Source organism: Megalobrama amblycephala, linkage group LG3, assembly GCF_018812025.1.
Source record: "Megalobrama amblycephala isolate DHTTF-2021 linkage group LG3, ASM1881202v1, whole genome shotgun sequence".
Taxonomy (NCBI): Eukaryota; Metazoa; Chordata; class Actinopteri; order Cypriniformes; family Xenocyprididae; genus Megalobrama; species Megalobrama amblycephala.
This window is the reverse complement of record NC_063046.1, coordinates 47071130-47088760: the sequence shown is the minus strand read 5'-3', so window position 1 is coordinate 47088760 and position 17631 is coordinate 47071130. Positions and strand designations below refer to the sequence as shown.

At 34.4% G+C, this 17631-nt stretch overlaps 1 protein-coding gene across 2 annotated transcripts in view; it reads left to right on the top strand.

Annotated features, from left to right (window-relative positions):
- dock11 (dedicator of cytokinesis 11) overlaps positions 1-17631 on the top strand; it is a 113165-nt gene that overhangs the window by 37222 nt on the left and 58312 nt on the right. For both annotated transcript variants that reach the window (XM_048185723.1, XM_048185722.1), the window contains exons 20-30: positions 1104-1227; positions 2527-2648; positions 3129-3212; positions 3309-3398; positions 3517-3638; positions 4504-4573; positions 6228-6353; positions 9944-10015; positions 10738-10884; positions 13200-13283; positions 15620-15731. In XM_048185723.1, coding sequence (XP_048041680.1) covers positions 1104-1227; positions 2527-2648; positions 3129-3212; positions 3309-3398; positions 3517-3638; positions 4504-4573; positions 6228-6353; positions 9944-10015; positions 10738-10884; positions 13200-13283; positions 15620-15731 — 1153 coding nt within the window. The remainder of the gene's footprint in view (positions 1-1103; positions 1228-2526; positions 2649-3128; positions 3213-3308; positions 3399-3516; positions 3639-4503; positions 4574-6227; positions 6354-9943; positions 10016-10737; positions 10885-13199; positions 13284-15619; positions 15732-17631) is intronic.

Sequence of the window (17631 nt, the reverse complement as noted above, 5' to 3'; positions counted from 1 at the left end):
GGTTAGTGAGGTCTGAAACCAATCATTTCGTGTCTTAGGACATCAGTGTGTCGTCACGAGCCGCAGGGTTTAATTTGGATTTGACTGTGCGTGGTTTTTTTTTACTCTTATAGATGGAGTTCCTATTGACATGCATTATACAGCTGACAGACCGCAATGGTTGGAGTTAAAAATCATCATTTGTGTTCTACTGAAGAAACAAAGTCACCTACATCTTGGATGTCCATCAAATTTTCATTTTTGGGTGAACTATCCCCTTAAATAAATATAAATCTATTAAGCTGATGACATCATCTCATATTGGACTTATTGTAATTGATCATAAGTTTTTGAGTAGTAAAAACATTAACATCTTTATTTTCAATGAAATAAGACATCTTATCATTATTGTTAAATAATAAATATTTATAATGTGGATATATCTGAGGACATGAATAGCTCATAAAATGTGAATGCAGCCTTAGATTTTTATTGAGACCAAAAACTATTTTACATAATGTGCGTACATAATTCAGTACCCAGTCAATGCCCCATGGTGTTGAGACATAAACAGCACAAAGCATGAGCTTTCCCAAGACAATTTCTGAATCATTCCTAAGAGACATCCTGTTAGGCTTCACTAGACCCTCAGGGCCAAGATATTAAAGACAAATTGTTTGTTCAGTAGATAAATGAGTCACAAGACATTGACACATACAGCAGGCACAGACATAGCCAATGACGTCATCAGCTGGTGAGCCTTAAAGGAGTAGTTCACCAAAAATGGAAATACACCTTCTTGTGTTGATGATGTATACCATATACAGGCAAGCAGATGAGCCCAGAATATAAATGCAACACGCTAAATTGTACATTAAGCATTTTCTGGAAAACATTTATAAACAAAATGCATAATATTGCCTAATGTATTAAGACAAAGCGCTCATATTCTGGCATTAATTACTCATTCTGCGTTGTTCCAAACTAATCACATAATAATGACGTTTACTTTGTCATGTGCTGTATTTTTTAGTTAAAATAAAAAAAAAAAAAATGTTTTTTGAACTTGTCAAGTTCCCCTTGTTCCCCTTGTCAATGTTTGAGTATTTTCATTTTTGTCACAGATTAAAATCGAGCTTCCTGTTCATATCCATGAGAAGCATCACATTCTCTTTACTTTCTACCACATAAGCTGTGAGCTTGGCAACAAAACCACCACCAAGAAGCGAGAGGGAGTGGAAACACTGGGTGAGTGATTGCTTGTTTCTGTACTGTATGCACTACCGTTCAAAATTTTGGAGTCAGTTTGATTTTTATTTAATACTTTTATTCAGCAAGGATGCATTCAATTTATCAAAAGTGACAGTAAAGACAATTATAATGTTACAAAAGATTTCTGTTTCAAACAAATACTGTTCTTTTAAACTTTCTATTCATCAAATAATCCTGAAAAAATGAATCACAGTTTCTACAAAAATATTTGTTTTCAACATTTATAATAATAAGAAATATTTCTTGAGCAGCAAATCAGCATATTAGAATGATTTCTGATGAATCATGTGACACTGAAGACTGGAGTAATGATGCTGAAAATTCAGCTTTACCATCATAGGAATAAATTATATTTCAAAAATGATATTCAAATAGAAAACAGTTATTTTATGTTGTAATAATATTTCACAATATTATTCATAAATGCAGTTTAAGTGTGCCTAAGAGACTTCTTTCATAAACATTAAAACAATCTTACCAACCCCAAATGTTTGAACGGTAGTGTGTGTGTGTATGGAAAAGAGTGCAACAGTCGGGTTCTGGAAGTAAAATTTCTATTGAGAAATTGATTTTTAACGATTACTTACAAACCTTTAAAGACAGCCTTACTGTGAGCCGTTAGCCCACATAATTTTAACTTAGTTTTAAAATAATTGTGTTTAATGGTGCAATTTGTGGTGAAAAACTGTATTACCTATGATGCTGTACAGAAAATTCCACCAATCAGAGTGTCGGAACAAGCAAAACGCACCAAAATCTTGTTAACACCGCCCACTTCCATGAAGCACTGCGAATGACATAATCAAGGTGGTCTCCTTACGCTCTCAAAATACTTAAATATTTGAATATATATATATATATATATATATATATATATACATATGCATATTTTGCAATAAAACAAAAAAAGTGTGTGTATATATATATATATATATATATATATATATATATAAAATCTAAATTTTTAAATGAGTAGTTTTCTATTTCTCCATCGATTTTAATTTGTGCCATTAGTAATGCATAATGGGATTGTAGTTCTTTCCGTCACAAAAGCCGTTAAGTACACAGGCTTGTAACATTGTATTTTGTCACTTTTTTGCTTCAAATCAAAGTTTGTAATGTTATGATTCAGCTTATAGCTGGTTGGTTTGGTTCATGGCTTTTTTGAAATCCCTTTTTTGAATGATTGGAAAAATACTTCGGCAACCAATGCTGCTGAAAAAGTGGACAGGCTCTGTTGCGCTCTATTGACCTTTTAACTCTCGCTCTCAACAGTGGGTTATTCCTGGACTCCTTTATTGAAGGATGGCAGAATACAGTCCTCAGAGCTACAACTTCCTGTGTCAGCTAATCTACCAGCTGGTTACTTGTTTGACAAAAGCCAAGACTCAAAGAAGGTAAAATCTTCTTTTCAGCAACACTAACACTGAAAATTCATATTTATTGGTTGAGTTGTTGATTGGTTGGTTTGTTTGTACATTCACTGGTTGGATTGATTTTTTTTTTTTTTTTTTTTTTAAATTTTATTTTATTTGATTTATTAGACAACATAATAGTGAAAATACACTCATTTGTCAAGGATAGCACAATAAAGTTTAAACAAAACTTGTTTCCATTATGGTCCTTGATGAAAAGCAAAATCTTCACTCCTGGTGACAGGTTACTTTGGCATTGCATAATTACAACACTACAGTAAGAACACACATTTCCAAAATTTACATCACAATTAAACATCCACCCAAAAATCACTAATACAAATACATCACTAAAACAACCTATCTAATAGCCAACTTTTAACTTTCATACTAAAACCAACCATTTTTGACATACTCTTTACCTCTAGAGGCAACTTATTCCACTCTTTTTTTCCCCTCCAGTCTTCCCCAGACATCAAATGGGTGGAGAACGCCAAACCATTATTCAAAGTGCGAGCGTATGTAGCATCAACAATTTACACTCAGGTATGTTGATCTCATCTAAGGATTCTTTAGCCAATTTCCATTGTACTGAACAGAGAATAATAAAGCGTTATGTAAAATGACTTCCACCCCCTCCAGGATGTGCACCTCCACAATTTCTTCCAGTATTGCCAGCTGATGAGGTCAACATCACAAGGCAATCCCGCTGAACTTGTCAAGTACCTAAAGGTGAGAATTACATGTCTGAGAACAAGGGAAAATTCAGATGTCATTGTTTAATTGGAGTTAAACCCAATTAAATGAAGAAATCTTTGTAATCTTTTTAATTTCCTGTCTCCTCTCCAAGTGCCTACATGCGGTAGAGACTCAGGTCACCGTCAAGTTCCTCCCTACGGTGCTTATTCAGCTCTTTGAAGTCCTCACTATGGCAAGCAAAGAGGGTCAAGATATTGCTGTCAACACCACACGGTGATTTTACCACCTTATTTGTCTTCTCAGAAAGACACCAGCTGTATTACTGTTTTGCATGCAAACTGGCCTATGAAAAAGTTTATTCTTTAATGGTACACTATGCAACTTTTTTTTTTTTTGTTCAAAATTTAAATAATGATTCAATACATCATCAGTCTTTCTTCCAAACCATGTCTTACCCTGATTCACTATGGTAAGTCTATTATAAGTGTTTGTATTTTAGAACTGTCATGACAGTTTTGGCGGGAAATTGCGCACATACATCACTCGCCCGTGTGTTTCGTCATAACTGTAAATAGAGAAAAGTTGCTCCGGCTGTTTTGACACATGTATGGTGTGGGAGTAGCATAGGTTAGTTGTCACAACGAGTGAGTAAGGTTGAAAATCTCAAACCTCTGGGGAATCACACATTTAGAAAAAAATGCAGATCAGGGGAGAGTCTGCTAACAAAAAGAGAATACGACAGTTCTTGTAATAAAACAAGAATCAGCACTGGCTTTGCTTTTCTGAGATGGCGAGAACTGAGGGATTTGAAATGTTGTAAAAGCGTTTTAAAAAATGTGTTTTTATTACTCAACAGGTGAGTAAAGTATTTTATTGAACGGATAAATTGCATATGTAGCTCTCTAGCAGAGTTCATTGTAAAGCATTATCTATTGTGAAGGGTCATATTCATCCACACAGTCAGGCAGAGGTGAAGCACAACCAAAAGATTTCTTTTGCAAAATGCATGCAGTTTTGTTTTTTAACCACTAGAGGGCCAGAGGTTACATAGTGTACCTTTAACATCATTTCCTCTTGTCATTTAAAGTGTATGAATGCTCCCTCATATTGACATTACTAATGTGCTTCTGTTTCACAGTGTAATCATTCACATAGTGTCTCAGTGTCATGAGGAGGATCTGGAGCAGTATCTACGCTCTTTTTTGAAGGTATGACTCCAAGGCTCCCTGTTAAACCTGCCATTACCATGTATTTTTTTGATTGGATCATACAAAAAGCCAGGTGTAAATGACATTTTATTTAAAAAAACAAAACTGACAAACGTGAGTTTGTTAAAAAAAAAAAAAAAAAAAAAAAGAAAAGTTATTTTTATTAATTTGCCAACAAAACTATTGATTTGATTACTGTAAAAGAGGTTTAAACCAGTGGTTCTCAACAGGTTTGGCCATGGGACCCACAGTTTCCCATGGTCATTAAGCCATGACCCAAATTTTTATGAATCTGAACCAAGCAAATTTATTCCTCAAAAATGGTTCACGCACACACACGCGTAAGTACTATCCCACTTTACTTAACATACACATAAACGTAAGAATATCGCTAACACCGGTGAATGAACATTATAAGGTCATTGGTATAAGGCTATTACATAGCATTTCTAAACTAGTTGGTAAGTTGTTATGAGCCACCAGAGTCATAAAAAAATATATAAAAAATAATGAGAATACTGGTTTAAACAATTGCATCTCTAATAAACATTTTTGTATTTTAAAAGTGCCCTAGAATGTTTTTTCACAAGATGTAATATAAGTCTAAGGTGTCCCCTGAATGTGTCTGTGAAGTTTCAGCTCAAAATACCCCATAGATTTTTTTTTAATTAATTTTTTTAACTGTCTATTTTGGGGCATCATTAAATATGCGCTGATTCAGGCTGCGGCCCCTTTAAATCCTCGCGCTCCCCGCCCCCGAGCTCTCGACTATAAAACAGTGCATAAACAAAGTTCACACAGCTAATATAACCCTCAAATGGATCTTTACAAAATGTTTATCATGCAGCATGTCTAATCGTGTTAGTACAGTATTTATTTGGATGTTTACATTTGATTCTGAATGAGTTTGATAGTGCTCCGTGGCTAAAGCTAACATTACACACTGTTGGAGAGATTTATAGAGAATGAAGTTGTGTTTATGAATTATACAGACTGCAAGTGTTTAAAAATTAAAATTGTCTCCGTGAATACAGTAATAAACGATGGTAACTTTAACCACATTTAACAGTACATTAGCAACATGACAATTCACAAATATCACAAAGACAATTCACAAATATCACTAAAAATATCATGTAATCATGGATCATGTCAGTTATTATCGATCCATCTGCCATTTTTCGCTATTGTTCTTGCTTGCTTACCTAGTCTGTTGATTCAGATGTGCACATCCAGACGTCCTGCCCTCGTCTAATGCCTTGAACATGAGCTGGCATATGCAAATATTGGGGGCGTACATATTAATGATCCTGACTGTTACGTAACAGTCGGTGTAATGTTGAGATTTGCCTGTTCTTCTGAGGTCTTTTAAACAAATGAGATTTATATAAGAAGGAGGAAACAATGGAGTTTAAGACTTACTGTATGTCATTTCCATGTACTGAACTCTTGTTATTCAACTATGCCAAGGTAAATTCAATTTTCAATTCTAGGGCACCTTTAAACAATGTTAGTTACCAATACAGCTATACTGGTTTTTCCTTTTATTAACAAGTGTAAATAAATGTTTACAACCTTGATGCTCTGAAGTTTTATCTTTTTTATTTATGAAAATTATTTAAAAAAATCTTCAGAACCACATTTTCTTTTGCAGTACGTGTTTCGGATCCACAACACAACTTCAGAAAACTCTGTGACGACACATGAAGTTTTGGCTGCAGCAGTGACTGCCATCCTCAAACAAACTGCAGACTCGAACACCTGCAACAAACTCCTCAAGGTGACCAAACTGTTCAGTTATGCTGAATATGAACTCTTTGCACAGCAGATGGCGCCGTTGCGTTTATTTTCTGTCCTTTGGCTTCATTTAAGAATTGAGGTTTACTCTCTGAATAAGTTATGGGGAATCTGTGAGTTGTTCCAAATAATGATCATGATATCATCATTCACACCTAAATAACACGTTTTCTTGGAATTCAATTCTCAGACATTTCTTAGAACTACGTTTTAGTTCTTTAGAACTACGTTTTTCTCTTACACAATTAGATAACTGAAAATGATTTCTGCCTGCTCTCATAGATTATGTAATAATGAGGCAGAACAATAGGTGCATTGTTTTAGCAATGCAGTTCACTTTCACTTTGCTTTACTTATGTTATCTGCTTGTTAAGTCGTGACGTAAGGAACGCCGTTTTTTTGGAGATAAAGGTTATGATTATAATTTTTTGGAAGTATTACACCACGTTGTGTGTGTACATTAGCACCGTTTGTTGTTTTCTTGTGGTACGAGATAGTGTTCGGAAGCGCTGCAGCTTGACGTCAGACTTAACAACCGAATAGTTATACTATTGTAAATACAATACTTATGTATATACTTACAATCAGTGTTAATTTTACATTTTTTCTCAAATTTACACATAATTTTCCGAAACTATGGCTCCTTTTCTCACAACTCTGAAAACAAAATGCAAAATATCACACAAAAGCAAACACTTCATTCAAAACAATTTTAACTCTTCTAAAAATTGCCTAGTAACTACACACAAACCATCAAATGATTAGCCATATACACTCCAGTACACATGGATATGACAAATGTAAAACACTACTATCTTGTGTCTTTTGTTTGTTCAGTGTGCAGTTTGTCAAAGCACTCACATGTACATGTATTTGCACAAATGCAATAAAACACGAGAGCTGTTAGTTATGAATGATGTATCTAATGTAGAGAACTGTGTTTAACGTTTTGCAAAAAGCTTGCTTTACAATTGCAATCTGAGAGTAAAGCAAATAATGTGCTTGCAGTTTTGCAGGCTTGGTTGAAGATTAGAAACATGAGTGCCACTTTTAGTGTGTACTTTAAAATATTTATATTATTATTAACTCCCGCTGTAACTTTACCTGTGGGTGTCGCTGTTGGACCCTTTAGAAAAACTTGACTTATACACTATTTAAAGGGTTAGTTCACCCATTAATCACTCACCCTCATGTTGTTTCACACCCGTAAGACCTTTGTTCATCTTCAGAACACAAATTAAGGTATTTTTGATGAAATCTGAGAGATATATGACTTGTCCAAAGACAGCAATATAATCAACACTTTCAAGGTCCAGAAAGTCACTAAAGACATTGTTCAAACCGTCGACGTGACTGCAGTGGTTCAACCTTAATTTTATGAAGCAACGAGAATACTTTTTGTGCACAAAAAAAATAAATAAATAACGATTTTATTCAACAATATCTTCTCTTCTGTGTCATTCTCATACGTTGTTTACGTCCAGCGCTCCCAGGTTCTATGTCAGAATGCTGAGTTATTATTGGCTGGCTCCTGCGTCAGCATCACACGCATGCATCGTGCTGCTCACATGTGAAGCTTTGGTCAATACTGAGCCAGTATTCGGATGTAAACATGGAAGCTTTCAGTGTGCTTACTGCATCACCTGTGTAAGGATAATGACTGGGAAGAGAAGATATATATATATATATATATATATATATATATATATATATATATATATATATATATATATATATATATACACACACTGCCGTTCATAATTTTGGCATTAGTCCGATTTTTAATGTTTTCAAAAGAAGTCTCATTTATTTGTTTAAAAATACAAAAAAAAAAACCTGTAATATTGTGAAATATTATTACAATTTAAAATAACTGTTGAAAATATTTGAAAATGTAATTTATTCTTGTGTTGGCAAAGTTGAATTTTCATCATCATTACTCCAGTCTTCAGTGTCACATGATCCTTCAGAAATCATTATAATATGCTGATTTGCTGCTCAAGAAACATTTATTGTGTACAATTTTACAAAATATTTTTTTTTCAGGATTCTTTGATGAATAGAAAGTTCAAAAGAACAGTGTTTATCTGAAATCTAATCTTTTGTAACATTATCAATGTCTTTACTGTTACTTTTGATCGATTTAATGCATCCTTGTTGAATAAAAGTATTCATTTCTTTAATTTCTTTAAAAAACAAATAAAAATAAAAATTCTTACTGACCCCAAACTTTTGAACTGCAGTGTATAATGTTACAAAAGCTTTGTATTTTAGATAAATGCTGTTCTTTTGAACTTTCTATTCATCAAAGAATCCTGAAAAAAACGTACACAACTGTTTTCAACATTGAAAATAATAAGAAACGTTTCCTGAGCTGCAAATCAGCATATTAGAATGATTTCTGAAGGATCATGTAACACTTTACCATCACAGGAATAAATGACTTTGTAAAATTATTTAAATAGAAAACAATTTATTTTAAATTGTAATAAAATTTCACAATATAACTGTTTTTACTGTATTTTTAATTAAATAAATGCAGCCTTGGTGAGCGGTCGAAACTTTTAAAAACATTAAAAATCTTATCGTTCCCAAACTTTTGAACGGTAGTGTGTGTGTATGTATGTATATATAAATGTATATGTGTGTGTGTGTATTTTGTGAAGCTCATCTTTTGCTGCACGTCAGAACTATATTCTTTGTTTTTTCTCATTGTGATAAATGATTAAGGGAATTTTGGCTTTTGTGTTTCCTCATATTTATACTCCTATGTATCAGGAAGTCATGGCTGGAAAATTTCATGCTCCTAGTCACCCTGGGGTGCTAAAAAATATCAATGGGAATATGCTTCAGAGATATATAATTGTGGCCAAAATGCACTGAAAAACACACTTTCAATAGTTTTACTTCAATGAAAGGTTAGAATTTTGTGCATTTTTGAGTGAAAGATCAAAAGAAAAAACTAATGCAGATTTATTTTAACAGCCGCCTTTGCTCATATTTACCAAGGGTGCCAATATTAGTGGAGGGCACTATATAAATAAATTAATACTTTTATTCAGCAGGAATGCCTTAAATTGATCAAGTGTCAGTAAAGACATTCACATTGTTACAAAAATTGTATTTCAACTAAAAGCTGTTCTTTTGAACTATATTCTTCAAAGAATCCTAAAAAAATATATCATATTTATTTAAATATATCATATATCAGAACATTGTTGTTTCTTGAGCAGCAAATCATCATATTAGAATGATTTATGAAGACTGGAGTAATGATGGGGAAAACTCAGTTTAAATTACAATTTAAGGAATAAATTACAATTTAAAATATATTAAAACAGTTATTTCACAATATTACCATTTTACTGTGTTTTGATCAAATAAATGCAACCTTGGTAAGCATAAGAGACTTCTTTCGAAATCATTAAAAAATCGTAATTGTTCCAAACTTTTGAATGGTATGTATAATCTGGTTTTTGGTATTGTATCTGTATATTGTTTGTATTGGCACACATTTACGATATTCCTCTGTGTTATTGAATTAAATCCTCTCTCTTTCTGTCTTTATTACAGTATTCCTGGTTCTTCTTTGAGACCATGGCCAAGTCAATGGCACAGTACCTCCAGGACGGCAACAGAATGAAAGTTAGTATAACCCATTCACATGTTTTAGACTGACACAGTATCACAAAGTGCTAACTTTAAAATAATCACCAGTTATGTTATGTGAGAAGAATACAAATGGCTTTCCTTTCCATTTCTTTTCTTTGTCAACATCATCATCAGGTAAATATATTAGCTGGATGTAAATAATCCTGGGTTGCTGAGCAGGATGTTTTCAACTATTGTATTTGTACATAGAATGCAGTGAACTTCCTCATTCTTTAAAAGTGATTGTGACCAAGGCACTGAAAAAAACAACTCATAAACACAAAACACAAGCTGAGCTGTATTCTACTGTTGACATCAAGTTTTTACAGTGTGTTTTTATAATTCGCATTTACAATGCGTGTTTAACAGTTTCAGCTATCCAAACATGTTGAGACCTATTTGACATGCCATTGGATCCTATTTGCATAACTGTGAAACTGTGCCTTATGTTATGTAATTTAAGGGCCAGTGCTTGAAGTCTGTTGTTCAAGCATGCCTTCAGCACAATGGATTGCATGACACGCCCTCATGTTTTTTATTTTTATTTTTTAATTGAACTTCCATGTGGGTTCTAGGATATTGACAACTGAGATGAAATCTGATAAAATCCTACTTCTCTTATAAATGAATATTTACTATAAACACTGAAACTATGAAGCATTTATAGCATTGCTATGTGATGGTTAATCATGTCAAACCACCTTCGTTCCCTACAGATGCCGCGAGCACAGAGGTTTCCAGAGTCATTCCACCAAGCGCTGCAGTCTCTGCTGTTGTCAATCATGCCTCACATCACTATCCGCTACGTGGAGATTCCAGAGGAGGCCCGCTGCGTCAACTTCAGCCTGGCCTGCTTCATTAAGGTCAGGCCTAAAGCTGTGGCAGTATTTTAATAAGACCAGGGGCCAGTTGCATAAACACAGTCATTATGTTAAGACTAAATCTTAAGAACTAGTCTGACCAGCTAGCTGTTAGCCAAGAGGTAATCTGTCTTTTTGGATTCAAATTAAACTACCAGTTTAAGTTACTTACTTAAAAAAAAAAAAAAAAAAAAAAATATATGACCAGTCTTAAAGAATACAATTAGATGACTAGAAGTTTATGCAACTGGCACATTCTAGTGCTTGAGTTAAAGGGATAGTTCACCCAAAAATGACAATTTGATGTTTATCTGCTTACCCCCAGGGCATCCAAGATGTAGGTGACTTTGTTTCTTCAGTAGAACACAAATTATGATTTTTATAATGTGGGTCAATGGGAACTTCTTTTATAGGAGTAAATAAAACTTGCACAGACAAATCCAAATGAAACCCTGTGGCTCGTGACGACACATTGATGTCATAAGACACGAAACGATCGGTTTGTGCGAGAAACCGAACAGTATTTATAAAATTTTTTACCTCTAATAAACCACTATGTCCAACTGCGTTCAGTATTCGCTTAGTGAGGTCTGATCGCACTCTGACAACGGAAGTGATGTCTCGCACTCATTGAAGTATAAGCGGGAGACATCACTGCCGTTGTCAGAGCGCGATCAGACCTCACTAAGCGAATGCTGAACGCAGTTGGACATAGTGGTGTTTTAGAGGTGGAAAATGATATAAATACTGTTCGGTTTCGTGTCTTAGAACATCAGTGTGTCGTCACGAGCCGCAGGGTTTAATTTGGACTTGTCTAAGCAAGTTTTATTTACTCTTATAAAAGAAGTTCCCATTGACCCACATTATAAGACTGACAGACGGCAACGGTTGGAGTTAAAAATCATAATTTGTGTTCTACTGAAGAAACAAAGTCACCTACATCTTGGATGCCCTGGGTGTAAGCAGATAAATATCAAATTTTCATTTTTGGCTGAACTATCCCTTTAAGGTCAGGCCTAACTTTTAGTGGCTTAATGAGGTGAACAGAACAACCATTTTCAACATTGATAATAATTGTTTCTATAATAATTGTAAATGTTTCTTGAGCAGCAAATCAGCATATTAAAATGATTTCTGAAGGATCATGTGACCTGACAGGTTAGCGTATCTAGGTTAGGCCTAACTCTTAAATGCTTTTTTTAAGGTCAAGCTTAAAGGGGTAGTTTATCCAAAAATGAAAATTCTGTCATTATTTACTCACACCCTCATGTTGTTCATCTTTGAAACACACATATTTGAATGAAATCTTAGAAATTTCTGTCCCTCCATTGACAGTCTATGCAACTACCACTTTGATGCTTCAAAAAGTTCATAAAGAGATCGTAAAACTAATCCATATGAATTAAGCAGTTTAGTCCAAATTTTCTGAAGAGCAATGATCACTTTTTACGCTTCCGGAAGATTCATTCTTGTGTGTTACGCAGCACGTTTGAGCTTCCGCAAAAACCAGTGAGGTTCATTTGTGTGTTACGCAGCACATTTGAGCTTCCGCAAGAACCAATGAGGTTCATTCTCATGTGTTACACAGTCTCTGCACACATTGTAAACTGTCCTTTACTTTAAGTGCTTCATTAGGGTCAGGTCTAAAGTTAAGATGAACTCATTTTAATTGTTTGAATTTCATTATGTATATGTTCTTTAAAATGAGAAGAAGGTTCTGATAGTCTGATATTCTATTTTAACATTTAATCATAGGTTTCAAATGGCCTATTAAACTGAATTGATAAAAAAAAAAATTGTAGAAAGGAGCCAAAGAGGTGGTTGATTCATATTTTCTATTGTAAAGTATTATTGATATTAACATTCAAGTATCCTGGAGCAATTACCCACAGTTAGCCTTTTTTTTTTTTTAAGGAACTACTAAAGTAATCTATTAATAGATATTACTTGAAGTGTGTTTATCATTTGGGCTTGGTCACCATAAGTGTGTTTCATTTGGGCTTGGTCAGTGTGTGTTATGTAAATGTTTTTGTAGTTTTACTGCTACAAATAATTACTAGCATTTATGGATCACTCATTAAGCCAAGCAAGAATTTACTGAATGTCTGGCTAACATTCAAGATCAAAGTTAAACTTGCAGCTGTTTCTCCTGATAATAGAGTTTTACCCAACAAAATTGTTCGTATATAATATAATTCATGTCTAAAGTTTTATTTCACTCATTATTGAATTTCATTATTTTTTATTTTTATTGAATTTTCATATGATCTCACTGATTGGCATTATGTTGTTCTGACTGAAACTCTTTCCCTGCACAGCGCTGCCTAACATTTATGAACAGAGGATTTGCTTTCAGTTTGATAAATGACTACATGTGTGGCTTCAGCCTGAAAGATCCAAAGGTAGGCAAAATAATTCAGCTCCATTATATGGTCAAAGCAATGCTGCTTACATTTACTCACCGGGTTACCAATACTGATTGGTCTTCACAGTCTTCACAGTAACATCCATGACAATCATGACAGTTAAAGGGTGATAATTTAATTCTGCCATACAATGCAATGACTTAACTTTTCTCCACACAACTCATAATGATACCATGTCAAATTAGATCAATACATTAACTATTTTAGGTCATTTTAACAGCATTTAACCTGTTTAATCTCCTTAATTCTTGATTGAGAAGTGGCCTGTTTGCTTTGCCACGTACAGTTCTCCTAAAAATGCTTCATTATTTTTATTTATCTCATGAAACCAATTTGCCATACATAGGAAGTTGATATTTTTCAGTTTTGATTCTAAAGAGATTTACTTCCCTGTGAAGACTCTCAACAGACATCTAGATGATGAGTATGAGTCATATTGTTTTTCTCTGTGCTTATCTTATGTGCTATTGATATCACAGAGGTGGGTTTTATTGTGGCGTGTCCTATCATAACATCATGCATAACTAATTTTGACTTGCAAATTCTGTGTGCCACAGCCTGTCTAGACTGTCCTTGGAATACACATGCATTGATAAACCATAATAAAGAGCATTTAAAATATAAATTAAGCACTCAAGCACACATAAAGGAAAGCTTGCCGCAGCACACCAGCAAAATTAATGATTATGAATGTGTCGGGGAAAAAACAGCAAGGATACTGTTTGAACATTTCAGTAATTTAGTAATAAACTAGTGTTTTCTAAATCAGTGTCATCTGTAAAGATGAAGTTGACGATGCTGACTCTCATCTCCACAGTACAGCGGATGCACCTATAGAAAGAAATGCATGTTAAAGAGTTAGTTCACCCAAAAATGTATTACTCATTTATTACTTAGCCTCATGTTGTTCCACACCCAAGACCTAAGTTTATCTTAAGATATTTAAGATATTTTTTGATAAAATCTGATGACTCAGTAAGGCCTTCATCGCCAGTGATAACACTCCCTTTTTCAATGCCCAGAAAGCTACTAAAAACATATTTAAAACAGTTTATGTGACTTTAGTGGTTCAACTTTAATATTATAAAGTGACGAGAATACTTTTTGTGCGTCAAAAATAACAAAATAGCGACTTAATTCCACAATATCTATTGATGGGCGATTTCAAAACACTGCTTCATGAAGCTTCAAAGCTTTATGAATCATTTTGTTTCAAATCAGTGGTTCAGAGAGCGTATCAAACTGCCAAAGTCATGTGAACTATTGAAGTTTCAAAACACTTAAGACGTAACAAAGCCTCATTTACTGAAATCATATGATTTTGGTGCTCTGAACCACTGATTCAAAACAAATTAAACACTATTTTGTTATTTTTGGCGCACAAAAAGTATTCTCGTTGCTTTATAATATTAAGGTTGAACCACTGTAGTCATATGAATTGTTTTAAACATGTTTTTAGTAGCTTTCTGAGCATTGAAAAAGTGAGTGTTGTTGCTGGCGATGCAGGCCTCACTGAGCCATCAGATTTCATCAAAAATATCTTAATTTGTGTTCCAAAGATGAACGAAGGTCTTACGGGTGTGGAACGACATGAGGGTGAGTAATTAATGACAGAATTTTCATTTTTTGGGTGAACTAACCCTTTAAGTTAAATATGTCATGCAGTAATTTAATTTACTATTAATTTAATTTACTACTACAGTACTAATAGCAAATGACTAGTAATCTAATTTACTAGTATAGTACTAATTTAGCTTCCACAATCCACACAAACACAATGCACCTAATAATATTAGCGAACATTTATCTAGGTTAACATAAATGTTAGACTGAGCAGCCATGTAAAGTTGCTAGCATTAGGCTACTACTTATGTTTCAAACACTGAGCCATGTTTGAGGTTGATGAATTATAGCCGAACATTTCGATTTTCTGCCCAACATACTGTAAATACCACATGGACTAGCCGTGTTAATGATCTGTCCAACACAGACTGTGTGACTTCTCCAATTCCTGTGAAGTTTTTTTTTTTTCTCTGACTAATTTAGACAAAATAATACAGAAGTTTATTTTATTAGTTGTCAGCCATTACGTAAAAATAATTACTGTGTTATCGTATCAGCCAGAATTGTAATATTTGCCTAGTAACAACTCTTTTTGAACTAGGATGTGAATTAAGGCATTTAGCTTGTCAGAACTTGAGCAGATACGCTTTTGCGATTAAATCTCTTATCTGTCTGTTACTATGACTCATAGATCTCCAAACCAACTTCTCCAGTATCTCACCCATCAGCTTTATGTCCAATATTTACAGGTGCTTACAGAGATGAAGTTTGAGTTTCTCATGACGGTGTGCAACCACGAGCACTACATTCCTCTTAACCTGCCCATGGCGTTTGGCCGAACCAAGTTGCAGCGAGTCCAGGGTAGGTCTCTCCACGCCATCATTGTAGCTGCCACCTTGCCATGGCTTTCCCTTGCCCCCATCCTTCCCTCCATCCCAGTCTAACGACTTCACCACATTATAAGATCTGCTAATAGCTCCATTCCTCATGCCACGTAACTTGAACCTGAAAACCCAGCTACACAGGGAATTAAGTGTCACGAAATGGGGCGTGATAACATCTAAGCTTAAAGGGATAGTTCACCCAAAAATGAAAATTTGATGTTTATCTGCTTACCCCCAGAGCATCCAAGATGTAGGTGTCTTTGTTTCTTCAGTAGAACACAAATGATGATTTTTAACTCCAACCGTTGCCGTCTGTCAGTCCTATAATGCATGTCAGCGGGAACTTGGACTATAAGAGTAAATAAAACACGACAGACAAATCCAAATTAAACCCTGTGGCTCGTGACGACACATTGATGTCCTGAGACACGAAACGATCAGTTTGTGAGAGAAACCGAACAGTATTTATATCATTTTTTACCTCTAATACACCACTATGTCCAACTGCATTCATCACTCGATTCGCAAGGTCTGATCGTGCTCTGACAACGGCAGTGATGTCTCGCTCTCATTGAAGTATATGCGCGAGAGATCACTGCCGTTGTCAGAGCACGATCAGACATCACGTATCGAGTGATGAATGCCGTTGGACATAGTGGTGTATTAGAGGTAAAAAATGATATAAATACTGTTCGGTTTCTCTCACAAACCGATCGTTTCGTGTCTTAAGACATCAATGTGTCGTCACGAGCCGCAGGGTTTAATTTGGATTTGTCTGTCGTGTTTTATTTACTCTTATAGTCCAAGTTCCCGCTGACTTGCATTACACAATTGACAAACGGCAGCGGTTGCAGTTAAAAATCATCATTTGTGTTCTACTGAAGAAACAAAGACACCTACATCTTGGATGCGCTGGGGGTAAGCAGATAAACATCAAATTTTCATTTTTGGGTGAACTATCCCTTTAACATCTAATATTGATATATGATCAGAATACTTTTCCCTAAAAGTTTTCCCTAAACACTAAACAATTTCACTTATAACACATATAATGGCTGTCACGGGTTTATCAGTTTTGGCATTTCTAATTGGAAACTAATAAAACGGTCTCTTTATACTAAAACCTTCAGTCAGTCAGCATGGATAACTCCCTTAAAGTAACATATTTGCCATGATTACTATTCCACTGAGGTAAACTCTCACCACAAACGCAGTTCAGATGAAGTTCAGACAAGATGGCCTCTCATTCTTTTCACTCATGCAAAATACCCAACTGCATACTAGTATACTACTCATACTACTTTTACCACATTTTTGTGTGGCAGAAATAGTAAGAGTGATATGCTAGTATGCGGTTCTGAATTCAGCTTTGAAACACGGTATTAGCACACTACCATACTACTCATATGTGCAATATAATATGTACGCTTTGCACAGTTTGTACACTACCATTTAAAAGTTCGGGGTCCGTACGAATTTTTTTTGAAACAAAAATCTCTTATGCTCACAAAGGCTGCATTTATTTAGTTCAAAAACAGTTACATTGTGAAATATTATTACAACTGAAAATAACTGTTTTCTATTACAATATATTTTTAAATGTCATTTATTCCTGTGATGCAAAACAGAATTTTCAGCATAATTATTTCAGTCTTCAGTCACATGATCCTTCAGAAATCATTCTATTTTGCTCATTTTGGTGCTCAAGAAACATTTCTTATTATACTCAATGTTAAAAATAGTTGTGCTGCCTCATATTTTTGATAAATTTTTGAAGATTCTGAATAGAAAGTTAAAAAAAACAGCATTTATTTGAAATAGAAACCTTATGTAACATCATAAATGTCTTTACTGTCACTTTTGATCTATTTATTGCA